At 39.8% G+C, this 27161-nt stretch overlaps 1 protein-coding gene across 1 annotated transcript; it reads right to left on the reverse strand.

The window, feature by feature from the left end:
- On the reverse strand, positions 1 to 26717 carry hdac11 (histone deacetylase 11). Its single transcript, XM_084543055.1, has 11 exons — positions 26242 to 26717; positions 25790 to 25849; positions 25534 to 25682; positions 24035 to 24135; positions 23512 to 23628; positions 18838 to 18880; positions 14559 to 14635; positions 13071 to 13133; positions 7054 to 7150; positions 5812 to 5990; positions 1 to 3705 (listed from the first exon to the last, which is right to left on the reverse strand). The coding sequence occupies exons 2-11, from the start codon at positions 25822 to 25824 to the stop codon at positions 3466 to 3468; spliced, it is 1101 nt and encodes a 366-aa protein (XP_084399181.1). The 5' UTR covers positions 25825 to 25849; positions 26242 to 26717; the 3' UTR covers positions 1 to 3465.
- Positions 26718 to 27161: the final 444 nt, after the last annotated feature.

Below are 27161 nucleotides of genomic sequence, written 5' to 3' on the forward strand. Positions count from 1 at the left end.
TAAGATACTAATTTCTACAGTTTGCCCTCCTGTTGATTGGTTCTTATTTCTTTTTTGTTAGAAATACCACTTTCAAAATGGGAGACTAATTCAAATAGTCTGGTAACTCACTGGTAGATACTAAGGGGTTAGTTGCCAGTTTCTGTCTCCAGCAGTGCTCTGGGTTTACACACTGCCCATGTTCCTCTGTTTGACTTTTTGAAAAAACTGAAATATGGCACCAGCTTACTTGAATGAAAAGTGCTGCTTTCTGGATATGTTTCTTTGATCTTCTCCAGCATTTCCCTATTATCCCTACTTGTGCGACTGTTGCATTGTGATAATTTCAGGAAAATAAAACAGACTCTTCTAGACGCTGGGGAGGTATTACACATATTAAAACTGGATGGATTCTAAATTCATTACACCAAGAGGTAAAACCTACATTGTTTGTTGCTGATAGAATTTTACATTGTTTTATAAAGGGGAAATTGGGTAGGGGGCAGTGGATATGATTGTGTGCTACGGTGTGGAGGTAGTAGCAAAGCTAAGTATTTGTTAGCCCTATGCTGATGCATACGTTTCCCTTTCCACACTTCCTTCCAGTTTTCACAACACTAAATCCAGGTGTTGTTCAGGAAGTTTCTTTTTTTTCTTTCTCAAACTTATATAGGTCTGAGGAAGACACTATACAGATGTTTTTATATGCTGAGTAGTACTTTCACCAAACTGTATGCGCACAGTAAAACAAAATGACATAGAGGCCGTATATAGAAGTTCAGTTACTAGTAAAGTACAATTGTGCGATCTCCATTACATCATATCAGCTGTAGAAACAGCCTAAAGGGACAAGGAGTAATAGTAAGTTAAATGCAGAACCCTACGCTGACATCCGAGTTGGCATTTTCCAAACACGGCATAGTTTTAAAATTGGCAGGATAAATAATTCAAAGAAAAAGGAAAACAGAGCTTTTGGTTGTTAACGATTTATTCAATGTCATTATGAATGCATAGGAGTAATTTTCAATGTCAGCAAAAACACCCCCAAAATATACTCCCACAGTTTATACATTGCTTTGAAGTGTTATTTTTGGCACACATCATTCGGTCAACTCAGACAGCTAAGATCCTGGCCAACACAGAGAGGAGCCCATGAGCTGTAATATGGGATCATATTGTGCATTAAGGATGAACCTGTACACAATGAGTGATATATTCTGAGTCCTAATTAAAGGTAGATTGCACTAAACCTTTTGGATGCATTCAAATGCAGCACCCAGATCAAAGGCTCTAGCTAATTAGCGCTGCTAGTACGGACGCCTTTCACAGTTTCATTATGACTGTGTCCAAACAGCTTCCTGGGTAAGCACCTCAACACAGCTTTATAGGCTGTTCAAAGACAAACTACATAATCCCCTAAATGATCACAAGTCTGCACTCCAGTCATAATGTTTCTCACTTTTTCGCTGTTGAGTGAATTCAGAGCAGTGGAAGATAATCATTGTGGTAATACATTAGAAAATCATTACAGCAGCAACTGACAGCTGCCAAGGGAATCAAATGCAACAGCAGAAAAAGTCCACAGAGTATTTGGATCGCCTTGCTGCAGTATTGATCCACATTCTCAGATCTCAAAAATCCACAAGGACAACAGGATATCATTCATCTTCTGTACCCGCTTGTTCCTGTTAAGGGTTGCGGGGGTCTGATGGAGCCTATCCCAGCTGTCATCAGGCGAGAGACGGGGTACACCCTGGACAGGGCTAACACAGAGAGACACACAACCATTCACACTCACACCTACGGCCAATTTAGAATCACCAATTAACCTAACCAGCATGTCTTTGGATGGTGGGAGGAAGCCGGAGTACCCGGAGAGAACCCATGCAGACACAGGGAGAACATGCAAACTCCACACAGAAAGGCCCAGTCGGCCCATGGATTCAAACCCGGAACCTTCTCGCTGTGAGGCATCAGTGCTAACCACCTCGCCACTGTTCCACCCACAACAGGATATCATGACCAAAAAATAAAAAAATAATTATATCAAAAACCAACATGTAATAAACCAAAGTAATATTTCATTAAATGTTTCAAATCTTAAAAACAAAACGGGTTTTACTTACAGTTTTGAGCTGGTTTAGGCTCATTTTGGCTGTTTTTCTTAACTTTTAATGCTAATTTAAAAACAAAAACAAGGTGCACTTACAAGACAGTGTGTGCGTGTGCGTGTGCACGAGGGCACTGAACCTGTTCTGCTTGTGCAAAGAGGAAAATGCCAATTATATTAACATGACAAATAGTGTTTGGTACAGTGCTTTCTAAAAAGTATATGAAGTATAACCTTCACCTGCCTATCAGTAAACAATCAACACCATCAAATGGCTTCCCATCTTGAAGGTCGAACTACTAAACAAAATACTGATATAGTATTCTGTATATAGTAATATAGGTTAACTCTGTGGGATGAAGTTTTTTTTGAAGCTGTGATGTTGTTCCAGCTGATGCATTAATCATCCTGATCTATATATTTTGACTCAGCTGCTGTGTGTGTGTGTAAACATCATTAGTGGAGCTCTGTGTGTCTGAATACAGCCGCGTTAAACCCATAAGAAGTTAAACCTAAAGAAGGTACGCTGTAAAGACGTTCTCATTAATCACTGACCACTTTGGGGTTTAGACTTTGATCTGCATGAAGAGAAAAAAATGACTTTGATTTTAAGGAGTCTGAGAATGGGGGTGCATCTTTCACCACACAACGATTAAAGTGCTCGCACATTTTGGCGTTTTAAATCCGTTCCAGCACCGAGACAGATTACTTTAGTACCATTAATTAAATCACACGGGGTCCCTTTGTAAACATTAACTGTACATAGAGGAGTGCATTGAAAGCATTAACTACAAAAAAAACATCTTGTTTAAATGGAACAGGCGTAATTAAACAAAAGACACTTAGGCACAACTTGAAATTAGAAGGTTAAATATCGTCATTTCATTATGCTTTATGGGTACAAGTTTCATGTGCAATTATCTTCATTTTTCACTTCCATAATCATAAACTGAGTGTATTTTTTAAGTACGTCAAATCTTAACATATCATATGCTTCACACGTTATTGTTGCATTTCCTGAGATGACAAAATACCTCTCTAAAATGCTTCCCCCAAACATCCGCGAAACATAAAACCTTTACTTTATGTATTATGTATTAAAGATGAGAAAATTTCAACAACTCTTTTTGTGACTTCAGCTGGAGCCATTAGAATGCTATTAGTCCAGCAAATTAAAGTGTTGATTATGTGCAAACCAGCATTCTGTAAATAACCCTATTCACCCTTGTAAATTTGGATTAACACAGTTCTGTGTGACAGCAGTAGCTGTAGTATATCAACACTGCTGTCACACAGTAACACAATGCAAGATATAAAGTTACTTCAGTGCCTTTAAATGTCATACTTGTGAGTGTTAGCGCCGGGATTAATGCTCCTCAGACAGCGGTGGATGTTGATCCAGCAGACCCAGAGCTGCATATCATGTGTGTCACCAGCGACGATCCATCCCCCTCCGCGGCCTCAGCTCCAATCAGGCCCTGCCGGTGTAAGTTGAGGATGGAGTCGGCGATGATGCGAGCTGTTTTCTTCTGGTATCCTCCAGATGTCACCATCAGTATGGGGATGCTCCGCCGCTTCGCAGCCCTGAACACGATCTCATCTCTCTTTATAATGCCCTGGCAGAGAAAAGGAGAGAGAAGCTGTCAGCCTGTCCACATGTTCAGATAGTAACTTGTCTAAATTCTGTGAAGCTGTTGGCTGATGTTTTTGTCTACACTCACTCTTTCCCCTGAGGACAGAGGGGAGGTCGGGAAGTGACCTGATTGACACACATGGGAGGGTATTTAAAATAAACACACCACCATTTGCCAAGGGCTTCAGACGGGGAACAGCTTGAGTCAAAAATCTAATTTATTACAGAGCATTTTGTAATACAAGGAGTGATTTTAAACATTATTAGGTATGGCAGAGACACATGTTCTGCAAAACATTTAAACAACACTTATTAAAGCTGCGCTGCACTTTTTTTTTTCCAGGCCATTTACCAGCCCAGATCACAAATTAGTTCTGCAACACACATCACTGTACCACCCCTACAAACACATTCTGCAGATTCACCTTATTTGTTCCAATTATTTGCCGGAATTTGGAGGATCACTGGCAGGAAATCTCTGCACACAGGAAGCAATAAATCCAAATTTGGCTCATTTGGATCACGTCTCAGTGCAATTTTATATTTCCAGACAAATTAGCTACAAGAAGTGGATATATAACTTGACCCAGCTGGGCCTGCTGGTTCCACAATGAGACATTTTTCTCTGCCATTAAAGGAGAAAGAAGGCTACATTAGCATTAGATAGCTCGTTAGCTACATTTACCACTATTTTCAATACATTGAAAACATTTTCCTCAATTCCTCATGTCCTACTATGCCACACACTCACAGAGGTGCAGTCATTGGCTAGTTTTAGGAAAATGAGAACCTATGTTTTAATATGTGTACGTGTACAACATGTTGGATTCGGTGAGTGCAAATTCTATGCAACTAATGCTGGTTACATATTTGTTCATAATAGAGGAATTAAATAAAACCAACAAAACATCTGAGCTTGTCCAAGACAAGCTTGTGTTTGTGTTAGTGAGAGCCACAGGACATCATCAAACATGTCCCAGGGAGCTCTGATAAGCTGCAATGGAACCGCTGTTACCACAGTGATCAGGGAACACGGCACAAAAGCAGCACTTGATAACTAGTAAAATACTGTAACTGTAATGTGTTCTAGATTTACAACAGCTACAAGGTTTGGACCTGCTGGGGCCTCTTCTCCATGGCAACCGCTGAGGTATTATTTATAATGGGGGGGGGGCTACATTATATTAAGGTGCTATGTTTTTCTTTTCCATTGATAAACTAGGGGTGTATCAGTGCATTTGTACCAAACAGGGTATTTAGTTCAGGAAGAAATTTGTTGGGTTTTCTACTCAGTCATCCAAACAGTCATAGTCACAAGTCTGTTTAGACCAATGTACTTGTACCTCTTCTAAAAAGACGTCTAGACCATAAATTCCACCCAGTGCAACACAGTGTGCGATTAATATAAATCATGTGTAAACTCACACTTAGACGTTTTAATTGTCCTTCCTCCACCCAGAACTTGCCAATTCTTTGTTCACACTGTCGGGGTCTATCAACCTGCCACCATGTGGAACTCACACTGAATGTAAACAGCAAACCTCACATTTGTCCACTCACATTTATGATGTTTATTCAGGCGTAATGGTGGTGTAGCCTACTCAGTGCTGACAAAAAGAGAGAAAAGTACACTCCTTTGTAGCCTCACAGGAAACATCACAAATCGCCCAAAACATCATCGGTTCCTGTCCACTGAGCATTAGTGATAATGATGAGATGGGGTCTGCACAGAGCCCGAATTATACTGAAAGACAATACCCAACCTCCATATCCACTGCAGTACCACAAGACTTCAGAGCAGTTTCTTTCCTTTTATCATTCACATTACAACCCAATCACTGTATTAATAGTTGGGTTTTTTTGAGTAGCAAATGAGGACCCCATCTGATTAATTATGGACTTTTTTGTTTTTCTTTTAATTCTTTCTTACAGAGCAGAGCCAGCTTCTGCACTCATCCCCTTTAATGGCCCTTTTAGTTTTGTTAGCGCTGCTCCTCTGATTTAAAAACCTGCATAACCCAGACTCACCGCTATTTTGAAACTGCGGTATATGGAAAAAGTGACTGATCTGACAGAGATGGTAGAGTACCTGTGGAGATATGGAGAGTCCTCCGAGGGGGTCCCCATCCAAGATGTCTGTCCCTGCGTTATAAACAATGATGTCGGGTCGCACCTCGTTCAGAGCTCCCTCAGAGTGGAGCTCTACTTTCTGAAGGTACTCTGAGTCCTCAGTGCCCCAGTCCAGCTCCACCTTCCTTTTTATGGCTCCTGGAGATACAGAAGAACAATACAAATAGGATGCGTCAAGGTCGGCGCGATGCCAAAGAACAAAGCTGCCAACAATACATCAACAATAATCTACAGGCAGCACATACATAGCTTAGCAATGATGGCAGTATTTCATGCAACACAAATTATTCCAACTCTGACAGAGTAAGTAAGAATTTTTAATAAACACTTATACATCATTCAGGTAGGCAATTATGTTTCCTTTCCTATGAAATAATGTTCACCTCTGTGGCAGTGCTTTAATTAATTACTATGTACATTTACAATAATTAATGGAAATGATGAAAAAGGTTAATTAGGAAACCTTTATGTTTAAAGCTCAAACAGAATTAAGCTGCAAAAGCAGGAAAGAACAGTGCAATAGTATGTAAAATCAGAATTCATAGTAGTTTTCCAAAAAGACTTAAAGAAAAAAAAAGAAGCAGACTGGTCTTTGAAAGTGGTGGGGAATAAATGTTTCTAGGAGAAAATACATAAAGAGGAATAAGACTTATCTTAAACAAGCCAGAATATACATTTATTTCAGGTCATTAAGAGACAATTATAAAATGTCTTACATTCAATTCATAGCAGAGAAAAGGATAACTGAGGGATGGAGTCCTTTAAGGAAGGACTGCAGACTGCATCATTGGAATCAAGGTCGAACAGTGGCATGCGGCCCCTGTCAAATCAACTTTAATGTATCGACAGATTCATTTGTGGGAATGGTTATTTTGGATGTTGCATGGGTTGCTGCAGAATAGATTCCTGCAAAGTGCTTAGAGAGTGAGAAGAAATGCTTTGGGAAATCACAGGATAATTAAAATGGCACTGAGTGACATCTAGGGGATGGAAGTGGAGGAGGCAGCTCCCTCTGCTCTAACCTCAACTTCCAGGAAGGAATTTGGAGTACTGATGGGCTTATTTTTGTCAGCAGAATGCATGACATTTAGGTGTAACACAGCAACTCCACAAACCTGTTTGAATACAGTCAATCAATTCAAAATTACTATGAATAAAAAAGCCACTTTATAGGGAATGAAGCGGTTGTGCTTTCACTCACTTTTGGCATATCCATCCCCAGGATAGATGTAGCGATTATACATATCCATGATGAACACTCGGCTGTCATCCAAAAAGTCACGCTCATGTCCATTTCCCTATAAAACAGTGTAACCACAATTTTAATTTCAAATACACAGTCACTTTGATGCTGTCACTGCTCCGTTTAACATCATCCAACACTGACAAACTGAATCAAATAACTGCTTTTTCACTCACAACGATGTTTTTGACAGTCCAGTTAATCATTTAACAGTTTCAAGGTCCACACAGGTGTCTCCTAGACCCATTTGTTTACCCAGAACACGCTGGGCTGACTGACAGCACCCGATGAGGAATAAATAGTCTTGTCGTCTGACGGCATTAAATGTTAAAAATACTCATAAAAAAGTCATGGCCGCTCCATCACTTTTCATTGCCTTCCCCCCATTTGTCACCCAAAGTGCCTGGCTGCTGTCAAGAGGAGATTAGGCTTTGTGCCAAGTCTAGTATTACAGGATGAAAGGCAAGATGTATGGGACAAGCTGGACAATTTGCTGCCAGCTGTACATTAAGCTGAAGTGACTGTGTATCCAATGTTGAACGACAAAACGTGAAGTTGCTTAATAGGTTTTTCTAACTAATGTGAGCATTACTGGTTCAACTACAAATCAGAAGTAAAAATCAAGTGAAGTAAAGATGTTGAACCCGGATATTACAGGAATAGCGAGGAAAAAAATGGTTGCCATTCTTAACGTAGGCATCCCTTCTACCTAGCTGCATTTGTCAAAACACAGAGTGACAATTACCTGCCCAGAGTTCACGGATTAAAGTTATTCATTCCTACCTGAATGCTATGCATACTTTCCACAACTCACCCTATAACAGAACTGCTACAGTTTATGCTCCTGTTCTCTTGTTTATCCCATAACAGTAACCTACAGCTCTCTGTATACACACTAAACCTTACTACAATGTAAAATATTTGAATGCTAGCTATATCCATTCATTTTAGTCATTATCGAGCTCTCATGGAACATACATCACCTATACCTTGTACTCATTTATGCACCACGTTTATACGCTGCATGTATGCTTTATTCATTAAATTAATCTCATTCCTCCTGCTGATTTATTTTCCCCTCAAGCAGATGGGTCCCCTCATATGAGCTGGGTCCTGCTCAAGGGTTCTTCCTGTTAAAAGGGAGTTTTTCCTTGCCACTGTCACCGTAGTGCTTGCTCTGGAGGTTTCAGGCTCTGGGTTCTATAATGCACCTTGAGACAATTTGTATTATTATTAACGTTATATATAAATAAAATGTATTTGAAATGAACTGAATTGTATAATGGAGCACTATCTCCCCTTAAATCACACATATCCCCATCGGTCTGTATGTTGGGGAGTGAGTCTTATTTTAGGCAATTTACGATAGGATTAACCATTTAGGAGTTGTTGTGAAGCGGTCTCAAGTTGTCAAGTAGTTTTTCTTGCAATGTATCAAAGCAACACAGGTGACAAATTAAAGGAAACCCCAGAATAAATAAAGGGAGAAAGCCGATGCCTCCGCACAAGCACTGTATGGTACGATTAAAGAAATTAGCATCCAATCATGCGCCGCGGCATGTTTAAAACTGCTGAGCAGGCAGAGTTGAATCTGATTTTTATTTATTTATTTTTTTTTTTTTATCAAGGCAAGAGGAAAAGATCCAAAGAGGGTTTATTGTTGGGCCACAAATGACAGGAGCTTCATTCACACAGAGTGCTGCTCTACTGGCTGGGGTTTCAACAAGAAAAGTGACTAAAGAAACATTTGTGTTTAGCTCTGTGGGTAAGTAATAACACATCATGTTGAGACCACACCTGCATGCTTGTGTTTGAACACTGTCTTCACATTACTACTAACAAACGGCAGAGTTGAAGCCGATGTAGAGTTTCTTCTTTGTCAGACTTGAAATGCATGTTTGCTGTCTATGAACATTATAATTTAGCACTCATAAACTCCACAGATCAACTGTGCTCCAGTAGGTCACGTCATGTTTGGGCCAGATAGGGTAGAACAAGATGAGAAGGAGCCCCATTCATAGGTTGTGGTGTGACTGCTTTCAAGACAGGAGAACTGTGATGTGCTGTAATTCCAGTAATGGTGGCAACAGAACATGTTAACATTGTTACTACTAAATTTAGAATCCACATTTACTGACTGACGGCAAAATTTTGAAAATACATTTGAGAAGTAAAAAGCCAGTATGCAGATTGTGCATTGCAAGAAGAAGGAAACATCACAAAATTATCTAAGCAGCTTAAAGACTTTAAGCTGAGAAAACTATAATTGTGAAATCACCATGAAATGTTACCATCATTGTTTGCAAATTGTGACAGCTGCATCTGCTGTAGAGATGCTCCACATAAAACGCTCAGAAAGACCAACACTGTTGTATTCACTCTTATGTAGTGAAAGCTCATAATATTAGAATGTTACCGTCATTTGTGTTTATGTTAGCACAGCAGTTTTTGAAAATGTTTCATGTTGAAAGTGTTCTGTTTCATCACTGCTACCAGTATTTAACACTTTCTGTAATTCATTTTTATTTTTTCAAATGTTATCCTTTTGATTTTAGAACAACAGAGGAGTTTGATATGTTTCTCAACACCCTTCAGATAAGGATTACATTCAAGCTTGCACCACGAGTTACTTTTAGGCAAAGCTTAACTGTAATGTCCAAAACTTGACAACTCTATGTATCCGGAGGGAACGTGTTGTGGGCCATGACAATGAAGGGTGGCAGATGTAGCAAAATAAAAAAATATGATATAGCGGTATCTTTCGTATTTCATAAAAGGGGTAGACATCACTGTGAGTTTTGGTTTGATTGTAGCTGGTACTCTATGGATAAACAAAATCATGTTGCAGTGAGGGCTCATACTGTCTTATTTCAGACAATAACTAAATCAGCATGAGTGAACACTCTGTCCTCCACCTCTAAAAGACAGCCTGAGACTATAAATCAGCTCATATGCTGCCCCAGCTCCTGCAGTCTTATTAGTCTTATCCTCTCCCCCACATCCTGTACTGTACAACAAATGGCTCCCGTATCACTGTCATTTGTTAGTGTCAGCAGAACGCCTTCAAAAAAACCTTTTCCCTTCAGTTCTTTAAAACAGATAACCTCCCTTACCAAGTTCAGGCATGTGAATCAAATATTAGAACCATCTATCACTACTAAACAAAACATAATTAGGGGAACAGTTATGGAACTTTTTTTTTGAATAACATTTGAGTTTTTAACAGAAGGCAAAGAACTTAGTCATATATAATAAATTACTATGAATACAGTGTACATAGGACCTACATACACTGTGTTCATAGTAATTTAAAAATGACGTCCAGACATCGAGAAGAGACAAATTTAATTTGGTCATTCATATTACCACAATTTCTGTCTTAAATTTTGTCGGAACATCTAATCTAACAACAAAACCAACTATAACGGAGAGAAGAGAGGGAGGAGATGGAAAGGGAGGAATTACTCCTAACTAGCCTGTTGTCTTGGCTTAATCCATTTGGATTTTCTACTGAACTGTATCACACTGACGAAGTGGAACAATTTAAAACTAGAAAATAACATATGGAATTATAGCGTAAATAGATGTTACTTAGACATGTAGCACCCACCTAGACCAGACCAGGCACCCCCACCCCATAGCAACGACACTCCTTGATGGCAGCAGCCATCCCCAGCAGGATGCAGCCTGACACAGACACACACACAAAACCCTTAGGAACAACTCAAACAACATGAAGTGTTGACATGGCCTCCAAATTCACTAGATCCCAAACTGATCAAGTATCTGTGGGATGATCCACAGAGGCCCCTCTTCTCAACCCACAGGACCCACAGGCCCCCACTAACAACATTCTGTTGCCAGACACCACAGGACACCCTCAGAAGGCCCATGTCCATTCTCTGATGAGTCACAACTGTTTTGGAGGCACAAGGGAGACCTACACAATATTAGGAAGGTGGTCGTAATGTTATGCCTGATCGGTGTATGTTTCAAAGTCACTTTTTGCCCTTTATGACAAATCCACAGGATTGTCTATATCTTTTCCAGCTTCATCAAATAATCAATTGGATTATGTTTTAATTAACAGCTGAGCCGTGATAAAAACTCTTGGAACTTCCTGCCTTCTTAATGTGTCAGCAACCATCATTTTGTTGTTCTGGCAAAGTGTTTTTGTAGTTTTCCATATACACTGCCTGGCCAAAATAAAAAGTTGCCACCAAAAAAAGGTCACACACTCTAATATTTCATTGGACTGACTTCCTCCACCCTGTTCAGTTTTTTGAATTTTGGAAAGTTGGGTTGGAGTCGCTCCATTGAGAACTGATGCTCCGGCAAAGATCTGTCAGGTCAATGCAAACATTTGGGTGGGCTTTATGTGGTGATGGACAGAAGAGTAACAGTAAAATAGTCATACATGGGTGCTATTAATTAATTGAATTTGTTTAAAATGGCTCTGATTAGTTGTAGAAAATGCAGAGCTGTTTTTCCAGTGTATTCGTTGAAACAAGCCCCATAATGAAATCCAAATGGCATGTTGATAGACTTTAATTCTAATAAGACTTGAGTCTTGTAACGGCAGGTTAGAAAAATAGAACAAATAAAGAAAAAGATTTGAGCGAGTAGGTGTGCCCAAAGTTAATCATTCTACTCTACAAAACCCTTTGCACTATAATGCAACGCAGTACATCAACACAAAGTACACAAACATTTGAAGAAGTACTAGTGTTTGGACTGTTCAATTAGAAAGTCAGGAATCATTGTTTGTCTTTTATCACGTGTTAAACACAAAGGTGAATGGTCTTAAAATGCACCTAAGCTGAAAGTCATTTTCGTGGTTGCCTATTACACACACACAGCTCACACTGTGAGAACAGCTCTTAATAGAGAGATCGGAATATATCTTCACAGCAGGACTCCAGTAAAGACCATTGTAAATGAAACCTAAAACTATTATTGTTTGTTGCTGACTGGGTGAACAAACAACACAGCTGTGCTGACCATAATTTCAATTTATGTGAGGACAATGGCACTTCATGAGCCATAGAGTTGTGATTAGGATTTTACTGCATTTCCCCAATATTTTCTAGCTGTCCAATTATCCGAGGACCTTCATGCAGATTTGCTCTTTTGTTCATCTTCATGAATTATTCACCCGGCATCTTTATTAATTCCTTTCTTGTGTCAATAGGTAAAGGCACATCATTACTAATAAACCATAGCTGAAAAAATTAATAAAGCTCCATTTCTAGAATACAGCCATGGGCCTGGGGGATCTTAAGACATCATCAATGTTAACACAGTTCTCAAGGCTAATTGGCGGAGGATACAAGTCATTAGGCTGAAAACACAACCTAAGACTAAAATATGATAATGAATATCTCAGAAATGTTGAGTCATTGTTATCTATTGCTGGGGTGGGCTCAGTCTGCTAAGGGGGACCAAATAAACAAGACCTAGTGCAGAGAAAGCATCTACAGCACAATACAAATGTAGCAAGTATGAGATAATGTTGTAGATTGTAGCTGGTTTGCCTCTAATTAGTGATTTAATTAACCAAATCATAATGTTCAGCTCTAAATAAGTAACCCGTCAAAGGTATATCAAACTGACAATCAACTATATTTTCCAAGTGGATACAGGGAGACAGAACAGCAATAGAACGTATTCATGTCAGTCTGTTTTAAATAATAGAAGAAAAAAACACACAGTATCTACCTGCCCAAACACACGAAATAGCTGACATTACTGCAGATACCCTGGTGATAGCCCAATATTATTCAAAGCACATACACACTCAGTCAGTAGAGGTGTTTTTAGATGCATTCCAGTAAAGATGATGGCAAGGGCCAATTTTGCCCCCAGGGAGCCTCATTGATTGATGCGGTGGTAAAATGTGGGATGTCTCGTCATCAATGTCAGCTCCTCAGAAGCGTTGCACATTGACACGTAGAGAGGTAATGGTATCAGTTTACCTGATGAGCATCCAGATCGATGATGGTAGCCTTGGAGATGCCTTCTACTCTCTCAAACAGAAACTGTAAAGATGAAGGGAAAAATATTTGCTTTTTCTTTGAAGACACGTTCACAGTGTGACTTTTTTCAGACACATCCCAAAGAAACACTTTCACTTCTGAGATGGATGTAAATTGAAACCCATATATATTCACAATAACCGGGTTAAGCAAATAACTTATCTGTGAACAAATACAGTTGGATGTCTTTTCTTACACAACATTAAAAACAGGTGACGTCTGCATGGGAACATTTTAGTCATTTGCCTGTGTGCCCGTCTGTGTGTCTGTGATTCTCTGTGTCTGCATAAAGTCAAACCAGCAACATGTGAAATCTTCATCAGCTGCAGGACGTTGAAGATCCTTTCAAAGGCGAAACTTAAATTATTCATTCATTCATTCATCTTCTGTAACCGCTTGTTCCTGTTAAGGGTCGCGGGGTCTGCTGGAGCCTATTCCAGCTGTCATCAGGCGAGAGGCGGGGTACACCCTGGACAGGTCGCCAGTCTATCACAGGGCTAACACAGAGAGACAGACAACCATTCATACTCACACTCACACCTACGGCCAAAAAAGTTCAAACTACAGGAAGTGACTGTAAATGAGTGTGAAACCCCAAAGTTATAAATGTAATTATGAGCAGAGTGAGAGTATGTAAATGACCAGGAGACGAACTCCAACATGAGACTATTTTATCTCCTCAGAGTGAACTCCCTAGACACCTTAACATTTTCATGATAGCCAAAAAAAAAAAAGCCTCAGTCAGGTTTCTTTTAAAAGATAAAACTGGATATTAAGACTTCACAGGGCTGGGCGTCTCCTGCCAGGCAGCGCGGGGAAGTCCTCGGGCAGCAGGGCGTGATTTCTGCAGGTGGGACAGGTGCTCTGCTCCTTCAGCCACGACCTGATGCACTCGTCGTGGAAGCTGTGTCTACACTCCAGCAATTGGCAATTGGGCTTCCTCCCACCGTCAAAAGACATGCTGGTTAGGTTCATTGGTGATTCTAAATTGGCCGTAGGTGTGAATGTGAGTGTGAATGGTTGTCTGTCTCTCTGTGTTAGCCCTGTGATAGACTGGCGACCTGTCCAGGGTGTACCCCGCCTCTCAGCTGGGATAGGCTCCAACCCCCACCGCGACCCTTCACAGGACGGTTACAGCGGTTACAGAAGATGAATGGATGAATGATTGTTAACACATTTAACTATTGACTGAGGAAATTGAGGAAATTGTCTTATTGATGACTCTTTGTATCACAATAGTTTGAGCATCTCAAAGAACAGTGTTAGTAAATGATTTCTCATCCATATGCATGAAGAGTCAGTAGGAAGTCACTGAGAGAAGGATTACATATTCTCACTTAAATCATATAATGACACCCAGTTTCAATGTGACTAATAGTTAGGTTCCTCTTTGCATGTGAAAACAACCAGTGCTTGAGACAGTCTTACCTTGATGGCCAACGTGATATCGGCATAGGCACAGAAGCCCCCTCCCCTGTCGCTGGAGCAGTGGTGGAAGCCACCTCCTGGGAAACAGAAAATCGACTTGCTCAGTGTCAGGGCCATTAGACAAGCCCAGCACATATCTACTCATCTGAGAACTCTATTATTCAAAATGGACGTAATTGGAGATTTAAACTAGCCTGTTATTGAGTTCATTGCTGCTTATAAAAATTACTTATTTTCCCCTGTGGTACAACAATGTCTATATTGATGCCCAAATGGGACTGTTCAATGACTGCTTTTTGTTTTATTTTTACATTTGGGACAATAACCATTCATTCAGGTTAATAGTTATAGCCTCCTCTGCCCTGCTCATTAAACTACAGAGTAGAGCAGAATATTAATAAAGGCCAATAAGGAAAAGGGTGAAATCTGATGACCGTAATGCCTGGTTCTTTTAAAATACTTCTTCTACGGCCTCATATTGTTCAGGCAAACAGCATTCCCATGTCAGAAGCATTTGAATAGTCTTTATTAAAATCATCTTTATTGATGCAGAACAACACCCCCCCCCCCCCAATTCACCAACAGAAGGTCTGAAGTAGCTGAGTAAGCAGGAAGTACAGTGAGTAAGTAGCTGTCTGATGCAGCTTTTTTCTCGCTTGGCACAAAAATAAATGATGAGCTGGCTGTTTGAGCCAAAGACCTCCTATTCAATCAGCCTAGCTACTGATGGCAGCGAGTCACAGAAGAGATGCTACAGCAACAACCCAGCCCCACAGCAAAGATGGCATCAACATTTAGAAATATTATTATTAGTATGCTCTTCCAATTCTTTCATGGAAAAGCTGAAGCACTAAAATTATACATGACAAATGTGCTCTGGTGGAAACTGACCCTTTTGTTTGCTGTGCATAAAATAAGAAATGTTGGACTGCTGGATGACACTTTTGATTCAGACAACACCAAAAATTTCTAATGAATGTATAAACAAACTGACAGCAAGCGTTCAGAATGAGGATATTTGCAGGGTATACTGTGCCCACTGGTGCCTTGGAGCACAAGGGATACTGTATCGAGTCTTTCTTGAAGAAGTTTAGACACGATTTTGCAAACATTAAATGACCACTGCTAGATATAGAGTTAGAAAGCTAAACATGACCAATGAAAAGTACTTGCTGAACCTAATGGTTGATAGGCCATAATCAATATGGTGGGGCTCTTGGTTAAATTATATTTTAACATGATATTATCCAAAGTTTAATAATTAAAAAATAGGAAAATAATTAAAAATTGTTTTTAGCTCTGCACAAAACCACCCTCTAAACGGTATAGTCAACCATTAAGTTTGAGTGTCTGAATTAAGAAGTCCATTCACAATACCTCAGAGGAAAGGTCAACACTTCAGTAACTTGTAGTATATAAAATAAGTTTATTAGACAGCTGAACTGCGTCAGAAAAGATTTTAGGGGATAGTATATACAAATGTGCATATAAAAATGTGACGTATATAAAGAGTGTATAAAAACTTAGAAATGCTTTGGACTAATAATGTTGTTCTATATACTACAAGTGTTGCTGGAGTTTTGTCAGTTTGACCACCACCTTGGAAGTAGGTGATATACAACATGGTCATTGCATTACAGCTGGCAGGAATGAGGAAAACAGTGGGAAATTTGTATTGAAGATGTCATTGTTTCACTACTCACTGTGGTGTGTCTACTGTATAGGGAGTAGTAAATAAGAGAGGAATAGTGTAATTTTCTGCAACATGTTAACTGTTGTCATGGTAACAAACTCCAGTGATTCAAAAGTATATACAGAAATGCAGATGTTGTGTTGTATTTGTTCCTCCTGTTCCATCAAACTGAAATAGTTCCATTCTCGGCACTTTCCCTGGAGGCTAATCCTACGTAAACAAACATCAGACAAAGCCCTGTTAGATACAGCACCTGCTCACCAAACAAGACAACAATTTATTCTCCCCAGTGCAAGGGAGAGATCACTTATTAAAGAACTGCAAGATCTATGATCACCAAGCCAAGAGTTGACCCCAACCAACCTTGCAATCAAGGCTTACATCGTGACTGAGGAAAATGACCTAGGCCTACAGAACTTCCAGCAGGAGCTGATAGGAGCAGGAAATGGAACCTGAACCTGATTCGCAGATCCATGAGCTCCTAGAAGAGACTGCGGATCCAGAAGAAAATCACCCAACAAAGTCAACAAAGGCTTCAGTGTGAAAAAAGATTAAGAAAGAGCAAATAAAAAGAGGAATCCAGAGGAGCCTATTTCCAATTAAGATAATTCTGTGAAATGTCTATAAAATATAAAATCCCAATTGGCTCAATCACTGGTTTTAAGTCAACGAGGAACGTGTTGAAAAAAAAAAGTGTGGTCATATATTTCAATAAGGTTTTGGTGGGTTGCTTGGTAACCAACCAAACCACACACTTGCACGCTTGAGTGCGCATACACACACACACAGGTCTATTAAGTTTTTTTTGGCTGTTTAATTCTTGATTCATACTACATTGTTTTTGACAACTTTGAAATTTATTTATTGCTAATTTTAGTCACGATGATGTTAAATAGGATCTGAAACCAAACTCATTTGTATATCCATTCATTCAATGTGAAGTTTTCCGTGGTTTCGTGATGGACTTGACACCACCACACAAGTGAAGAAAGTTGAATGTTTGTGTTTTATGTAGTTGTTGTTCTCTGTATGCTTTGCCATTACACTGTTGGTGTTCACTATTTCGAAGCGAGGATGCTTCATTTTGTGAGGAGGGAATTGGTGTAAGACATTATTATGTAACAATTCATTTGTGTAATTTGCAGTACCTTGATAATTGGTTAATATATTTTGTTCTAATTAGTGATCAGGCATTCATGTTCACATATGTTGATAAAGTCCAGGGAAGATATTTTTGGGGGTTTTTTTTGGTTTGGGATGAGAGCAAGAGTGGGATCCGGAAACCCACCGGCCGGAGACCAGGAGCAGGAGTGTTGTTGTGCATGGCTCCTTACTAAAACTTATGAGAAGGAGCTCCAGTGTCTGCATCTTCCTTAAGAGTATACTCTACACCCACAACACTTACAACACCATAAAACCCATGTTTAATGGTTGAAAATGATAGCAGGTCTCACTGTACCAATGAATAAATATAGACACACCATGATGACAAATTACTTTTTGTGCCATCTATGAAGAACAACTAGAATATACAAATTAAAAAAGTCTTCACAGTGTTTCTAGTCTGTTACACAATGACTGAAATATGCCCAATTAGTGTTCAAGACAAAAGTGTAAAGGAGTGTAAAGGAGTGTGATTGCCTGAACTGACACATGGGCAGTCCCCTGGAAAATGCTGTGCTCCAGCCACAGCTGTAGAAATGGGTGACACAACCTTCAAACGCTATTTAATTATCAAAAATATTGTCCAGATTTAGAACCGCTTAGTTTGAAATACTTCTAGAAAAATGGTGGTGATGCCTTGCAATATCTGTTGCCCCAGGCTTACACAAACAACTGTCGAGTAGTACATGTCTTATGCAATAAAATAAACCTTAAGGTGACATTGTATGCAAAAACAAACATATCACATATAAAAAATGACTGAAGTGATGTTTAATCTAATTACCTGGCCTTCACTCCATCAAACAAAATATTTACCATCTTACAACAAAAAATTCAAGAAACTGTGACCAATATTTCTTTTACAGTCTCAGATCCTTCATGTAAAGTCCTAAAAATGTTCTCTATTGTTCTCTGTGTCTTAGTTGATTAACTAAATTCCCAAATGTAAAGCTGAGCATTGAAGGTTGATGTGCATCACAGTATGCACAGATCTGACTTTATATGCCCCAGTATTAATTCTGAATACCTACTGTATCTTCGTAGTGCACCTGAATACATAAAATAAGGTTGTAAATGGATTCTGGATGTCACTGCTTTATTTTTCTCTCATTTCATGTGTGTAATAGCTACAAGAAACTGTATTTAATATATCATTGGATGATGTCAATATAGAACTGACCATACTGAGTCTGTGGATTGGACTGATAAACTAAAAGGCTGACAGATGTTAATGAATTGTTATGTCAATGATTTTGTGCCAAATCATCCAACCCATCATCCTCCTGCAGACTTCCATTCACTGTATGAGGTAAACCACTTGCCCGTATTGAAATAAAAATCTGTACCAGCAAAGAGCAGATGTACTGTACATCATTGTCTATTTATGGGTTGAGATGCTGGAAATGCTGGAAACTCACATACCTACGTTTATGGCCCATCCTCTGTCCACAGCCAGTTTACCTGCCTGTGGAAGACACAAAATTCCAGTTCAGCATCCAGTATCTGAATAAACACAAAAAGTGTGTTCATCACAGTCATCAACAAGCTTTAGTCATTTCCATGAACAGAAAACAAGAAAATACACCGAAGTGATGCATTTAAGGAAAAGATTCAACAAGCTGGTCAGATGGGCCGGCTCTGTCCTGGACTGCTCTCTGGACTTCACTGAGGAGGTGGGTGAGAGGAGGATGTTAGCGAAGTTGACATCAATCATGGACAACCTCTCTAACCCACTGCATCAGACTGTAGGGGACCTAAGCAGCTCCTTCAGCAGCAGACTGCTACATCCACACTGCAAGAAGGAACCCCAACTGCAGGTCTTTCATTCCGACTGCCATCAGGCTGTACAACACCAGCCTGAGTCAACAATAACCCACATGTTAGACTTGGCTTCGCTTTGGTTTTTACAGTCATTTTTGCACAAATAAATCTGCTTTTTTTTTTGCACTGCCTTATTTTGCACGAACCACTACCTCACCATCTTTTAGCAATTATTTATTTGTAGATGATATAGGTCAAGGTGTAAGTTATATAAATGCTTGAAGAAAATGTTTAATGTCTGAGGAAATACAGTGGCTTTCTTCCATAGACTAAAATTAACTACAAAGCCGAAGTCTAGATGTGACTATCATGGCTTAGCAAAACCCCTAGGGACAGGGAAATACCTAGGCTAATCCTTTCTAAAGGGTAATGGTTTGACCAAGAAGCAGAGAGGGTTCATGTAAAAATACACTATTCACTTCATGCTTTGCTCAAATTCACTAATGCTGCCCGTAGTGTAATTCTAGAGGGCATTTCTCATTTCACAAGGAGGAAAGGAAGCAAACAAGTGTATGACACAAAATGCTAAACTGCACCTTTAAATAGACTCAAGCTCAAAAAAAAATATAGTATAGCATCAAGTCAATTAAACTTTGTTGTTAATCTGTTTCAGCAGCTTTGGTGTTAATGAAATTAACAACAGGTGAACTAAAGGGGCTACAATGAGATGACCCAAAAACCGGGAATAGCTTTACAGGTGGAGGCCACTTACATTTTCTCCTCCTTATCTTCTCTGACATTTTTTCACTAATTTTGCATTTGTCTAGGGTCAGTGCCACTACTGGCAGCATGAGGTGATACCTGGACCCTACAGAGGACCATCCAGGACGGCACATCAATAAGTGCCATTGCCAGAAGTTTTGCTGTGTCCCCCCGCACAGTCTCAAGAGCATGGAGGAGATTCCAGGAGACAGGCAGTTACTCTAGGAAAACTGGACAGGGCCACAGTAGGTTCCTCAACCCATCAGCAGGACTGGCTCCTTTGTGCTAGAAGGAACAGGGTGAGCACTACCTGAGCCCTAAAAATGACCCTGTGTTTTTGACAGATAAGAGCAGGTTCACCCTCAGGTTTGGAGAAGCTGTGGAGAACGTTATGCTGCCTGTAACATCATTCAGCATGACAGGTTTGGTGGTGGGTCAGTGATGGTCTGTGGAAGCATATCCATAGAGGGACACACAGATTTCTACAGGCTAGACAATGGCACCCTGACTGTCATTAGGTATCAGAATGAACTCCATGGACCGACTGTCAGACCCTACGCTGGTGCAGTGGGTCCTGGGTTCCTCCTGGTGTACGACATTGCCTAGCCTCATGTGGCAGGTATGCTGCCAGTTATTTGCAGATGACCTGATCTAAATCCAATAGAACACCTCTGGGACATTATGGGCCTGTTTAAACCTTGCATTAAGATCCAATCCGGTCAATCTGACTGCAAGTGATCAGCTTTAGGTATGTGTGTTCAGACCTGGCATAAACATGCGTCTGCAAATGCCTCTCCAGCCAGCTCTCCAGATCTGATCTCTGTTTTTTGCCCTGTATGAAAATAAACACCAACATCATCTGTGACTTTGGAACACGTTATTATTTATTGATCTCTGCCCTGACATTAGTTAGACCAGCATAAAACACAGAATATAACTCCAACCCTGGAAGTTTCCATATGCACCATGATCTCGGGTAATAAAGTTATATGAAAGCATTGGTGATTGAGGAAATACGCAACTTAACCACACACGGCTCCTTGACCAATATTAGTAGTGTGTTCAAACTCTTTTGACACAGGAGCACCACTGTTGAGTAGGTAGACTCAGGATGCATTGTGTTCACACTACCAAAAGAATGCGGACAAATGCAGACACATGCGACCCACCTCCGAATGTGGTCAGCGATCGGCTCTCTCAATTGTGATCTCAATGCGTCTTGGGAGTGTTTACACCTGTCTTTTACGCTGGCCACTTGAGATCGGATTGTCCAGATCAGATCTTAATGCAAGATCTGAACAGGCCCTGTCTCGGTCCATCCAACACCAACAGTTTGCACATGACACTGTCCAGGAGCTCAGTGATGCCCTGGTTCAGATCTGGGAGGCACATTCTTGCGAAGCACAACCCCAAAACCACTACATTGTCTCAAGGACTGTGGGCCAAAGAGGGCTTCTCTGCAATGTATTCATGGAGCCCAGTGTGGAAAGTGGAGGAGAGGAGATGTGAGCTGGGGAGATTGTGTGTAAATGTCAATATGGCTCTCTGATGGATGGGTAATAACACACATTAGAATGTATGCACACACTCTGGCCATGTCCCTAACACTCCACTCTGTCAGGGGAAAACAAGGACAGAGAGTACCAGGCATATTTTACTACAGCCCTCTAATTACATCTGCATGACCAGACCCAGAATGAATCTCTTCTGCTAGATCTGATATAATTTGCAATTACAATAGAGACAGCTTATAGAGTTTACAGCTACAATTATGGACTGCTTCTTTGGATCAAACATCTCAGGACCATCTAATTCATATCATGTAGTGTAGCTTACAGTTCATGCGTGACAAGAACAATAAAAGAAAGTCCAAAAGGTTTGATAATTCTATTTTTTTCTTTCATTATTTACTTTTTTTTACTACCTTGCTACTCAAATCATGAAGGGAAAAAGTAAGTAATTTTCTCTAGTAGATAGTCTACACATAGTCTACACGAATATTATGAAAAAATAAGCAAGAATGCACCAAAACCGAGCCAGAGATGCAGCAGCAAATCTTGGTGTTCCTCAGGCTACCTTGTGAAACATTATGGCTACAAGTTAATAAGTGCTTCATAATCATACAAGCCAAAATATGAAAGCATAATGTTTGTAGGCACTTTCCAGCAACATCACTTATAATTACAGAATAAGTATTATAAATGAAATGAATGTGATGTAGAACCAGATGGTGCTGATTGATACACCACAGTAAAGAACCAAACACCTCTTGCAGCACAATCCACCACAATAGAAATCCCACTAGCTTAATGTAAAATGTCCCCTGACAAGCTGCAGTCAGAAACTGAAACATATTAAAATGAACACTACTACCTAACGCAGTGAGGAGTCATGCATGTATCTGTGAGTCTAGATTTGCCTAATCTGACACAGTGACCATGTTGTCACATTAAATCGTTGTCTGATCCCTTATAGCTTTCAAGACCTGCAGACACCCTGTAACGCAAAAGATAAAAATAAACTCAAGCCACTGTGTTGTGCACGTTATTATTGTTTTCATTTGACAGAAAGGAATTAAAAGGATACAATCCAGTAATTGTGCAATTACACTTCTTTCCTAACAGGAGTAGTAGAAATGTCTGCATCTCTATAGATACTTGGTGGTTCCTAATTAGGTTACCGTCTGCCATAGCTGTCGGATATTAACTAAAATCTCGTCCACAGCCCCCGTTCAGACCTTGGCATCTCTTTAAACCAAGAACAAGCTCTACGTTATTAAAAATCAACATCAGGGCTCAAAATTTGAGACAAAATGGAAATCCATTTTTCTCAGATGGAGGTGAGCTTCTCCACCACAAAGACTAAACGATTAGATGATGCATTTGCATGCTAAATCAAATGATATTAAATTCTTCAAAACCTGTTGTTAATGCTTGCAAATTTAAACAGAGAGTCTGAATGTAGTGCAAAATTTCTAAAAGTTATCTAAAAATGTGAAAGTCCCCGGTACTGTGTTTACTATTAAATGCCACATATAACACAGGCAACATAATAAATAGTGCCTCTCTAAGCACAGTTTTCATGAGAGATAAAGCAGTGTATCATGGGCAACAGCCCAGCAAATGTAAATTATGTGGCGCTCAACACTTCATTACCAGCAAAGTGATCCATGTGTTGAACTGAGGCAGATTTGTAGACAGTACTGCTCCACACAATACAGATCTAGGGGGTTGAATGTAGGTCATACTATTTATTTCTGTTTTTATAGCAAAATATCAAGAGAAATGTGTCTAATATCTACTAAGGTACGTCGCTTTTAAAATACTGATGAGCTCATCGAATTATCCCATCTGTTATGCTGGCTGGATGCAAGGGGCTATGAGCTTAATCTGAATGCACAGATTGTATTATTTAATAATAGTAACAGAGACCATAGTGGGTGTCATTATTTGATAATAGTACAAAGGAAATCATCACTACTTGTTCCTCTTACAAATGAGCGTGGTTAGTAAGATGTGTGAGTATTATGAGCTACCAACACACGAAGAGATAATGAGGCCGTCAGATACCTACCATTATTGTTCCTCCCGTCTGGGTCCGCAGAGGCCTCAAAACCTTCCGCTGCACCAGGAAATTAGGCAGAAACAGGAGAGGTGGGATTTCTGTGATTGTTGCCACCACCAGAGACCACTACATTGAAAAACAAAATTAGAAGCAGTAGTGTTTCTGTGATATGACTTTATAACAAGATAAACAAACCGAAAACAATTTTAAATGTGTTTAAATGTGCAGAAAAGCAAAGTAATGGGGGGCAATAATGGTACCAGTGGGCTTAGGCTTGAGCCTAAATAATTTGTTTTGGATTATGCTATTAACAAACATGAACATTCAGTAACTTTCTACTTTAATACAAGTTAAATCGATTTAAATACCGAATAATCCCTCAGCTTCTCAGTTCTTGTGCATGTGAAACACAGATGAGAAACAGAGGAAAGGGATATGAAGAGATGAAGAGATGACGAACTGAAGCGACAATGCCAAGCTGTCATAATGAGAGCTGTAATTGATTGGCAGTAGTGAAGGCAAACAAAGCTACCTTCAATCTGTTGAGGTAGCGTTTGGTGTGAACCACCAGCAGATCCTCCTCAGTGGCTTCATGGGCTTCCACAATATTCCCATCGGTGATGAACTGCTCCTCTGAGACACATTCAAATAGGTAAACCGCACACTTTGTTGTCTGCATTTAACCATTATATATACTACAACAAATAGGAAATTGTGTGGTGGGCTGTCACAAATAAATCAGGAAACACTGATGTTCCTGAACACAGTTTAGGGTTTCAGTACAAGTGAAATGCCTTGTACTGTTAAGCCCATATGACAGATGCTCTCCTAGATCTTCCACAGTGAGTTTTACTCTCTGCCCCCTACTCCTGGAGATGAAGTTGCTCATAAACCCATCTACAACTGTTTTGTTTCCTCACATATGGACGCCAAATGATCAAATTGGTAAAAGCAGCAGTACTTGTTGAGCTCTAGCACCAACCACTGACCACTGAAGCACTGTCTACCCGTCCAGCAAACAATGAGATATTGTGGTTTAAAATACCTTGTCTAAAAGAATGATAATGAGTTGAATATCTCTAAACTCTCATAATAGAGAATAAATGTATTCAGACAGTAATGTAAAAATGTATTTTGTTTGAATACAACCCAGCAGAACCACAAGAATCGTTGGACATCATGCTATTTTGAATGCAGTTATCATATTGATTCGGACCATATGTCAGCTCCTACCAACAGCATGCCTAAATTTTGCTCTGTTTTGGGGCACAATTTTAAAAGAAAGGGTTTTACTATTTGAATCCCCATAAATGAACTTCTCACAGTGCACTTATGTTTAAACATTTGCAGTACATCCATATCCACATCATTATTCACTGATTTCTGCAAAGATACGCGAGTGACTCATTATTATCAAATAAGCACAGGTCACAATTTCTTTTTCAGGAAATTGGGTAATTTCTGTCCTACAATTTTATGTCCATAAGAGTATTTATGCTTTTAAATCTAATAGTATAATTTAAGCACTTTACCATGGTTTTGGAGTATGGTTCTATAGACATCCTGGCTGAATCTGCAATATAATCCACTTTTTTTCCAATTATTGCGTGTATAAATTTAAATATCCAAGGTTTTTCTCTGTCAGCAGAGTCTCAGTTCTTTATTTGTAATCTTAGGTTCTGAATGTTTTGTGAAGTCATTAAGCTGTCCGTGACACTTTGTGCAGGAAAGACGAGCCACGGTCCAATCTGAAAACAGCGTGGTGTGAAGTTGTGCCAGTTAGCCGGTGACTGTTTTCCCATGACCCTCATCTACTGTACCTGCACAGGCATCCACTGGGAGCTTTCTCTAATTATCTGTGCTCTGTTGCTCTGCCTGTCACCTCTCCAGCAACTTCATGTCCACTTTTGCACTCTCGTCTTTGTTCTCAACATTTCTTTGCCTCCACGATGCACTTTTGAGCGATTCCAAGTACACATCAGCTCGGGGGGATGTCCTCCCTATCTGTCACTCTGCTCTGCACTTTCATACCTTTCAAAAAGTGAATGACTTTCCCCCACTTTCCGGCATCAAACGGATGGAGCTTTTCAAGGCCCATAAAGGTGATGTTGTAGTCAGGGTGGTACACAATGGGCAGGCATGTTCGAGGAATGTTGGTGTACAAATCAGAGCAGTGAGAGCTGAAAGAAGAAAGTCAAAAAGGTGCATTTCATTTGCATTAAGTAATTTCCCCAGTGGCTTCATGAGCACTGTTGGAAGTGTCATGCTGTTTGTGTGCATGCCTTACCTCCTCTTCCCTTCATTATCTTCTTTTTGAGACATATTTTTCAGGCATTGCTTCTTTCGTCTGGGGAAAAAAGAGGAGAAATTATGAGCTGACGGTGAAGTACACAGTCTGATAAATGATTGAGATGAAAATATGACGAGAAATTGTGATTTTTAAAAATCCTAGCGTATATAAATATGGCACTGTCCAGGTTATTACACAAGCAAGAATGGAGGATAACAAGATACATAAATAAAAGGGACCGATTCCTCGCGCATGCGCAGTCACGTGTATACATTTCCAAAGACGCAACAGCATAAGGAAACGTTCTAGTGAAAACACGGAGCCGCCAAAAGGCTTTTCACGATTAACGTCACAGTCTTTCTTTAACAGTGACAGAACACAGTAACAGTCGCCGCATGAAACAGCCTTGAACTGTGCTGCAGAAACTAGCAATAGCCGATGTGACTCACCTGCTACTCTTATGTGGAATATCGCAGGTCAACGAACAGCTGCTAAACAGTCACTGGCCTTGGCTGTCAGTCTGTGTCCTTCACAACGGCGTTTGAAATGGGCGGTGTGTCAGTAGCTAGTTCACATGAGCAAAAGGGTGTTTTCTTGTGTTTCTTTGACAGTCAAAGCGTCGCTTATTCAGTCCTTCTTCGACGTTTCGTACGTAGAATACGTACGCCGGACGCGCGAGAGATGCAGTCTCACGAGGTACGTCAGCTACGCCGTTAGCGTACACTGAGATTTAAAGAAGAAGAAGCCATCTGCAGCTCGACCTCAACAAGACTGCTCTCACTACTCACTCTACAACATAGGCTGTGTCTGACTCTGAACACATGGCTCAGTTAGAAGCATTAAAAACACTGAAGTACAAGGTCATTTTTTTTTTTTTTTATGCTGCAAAGCGTAGACTTTATTTCAGTTCACATTAAATTTAAGATTATAGCTTCCATATGTAAATCAGACTCCACAAATTATTATATTTTTTCTTAAAATGTCCTGTTTAAATACATTATTATTATTTTTCCCCATTTCACATCCTAATCCTAAATCCTCTCTGCCTCATGTTGGCCATCTAGGCCTGGTGCTTTGTTGAAATCATAAAGGGACAAAGTAAGTCATTTTCTCTCAATGAAAAAAAAAAAAAAAAATAGTCTGCACAAAGATTACAAAAAACATTGAGACTGAGATGTTCCTCAGGCTACCTTACGTATTCTAGTCAAACAGCAAGAAACAGATAATAAATATGTACAAGTCTGATTATTATTATCGTTCAGATTTCCTTTCAAAATCAGACATAGGCCTTTAATTTACCTCGTGTCTTGATGATATTTTTGATATTATTTCTGTAATTATGTGAAATGTTTAGTTAATCTTCCTATTT

Source organism: Chelon labrosus (assembly GCF_963514085.1).
Source record: "Chelon labrosus genome assembly, chromosome: 4".
Lineage (NCBI taxonomy): Eukaryota > Metazoa > Chordata > Actinopteri > Mugiliformes > Mugilidae > Chelon > Chelon labrosus.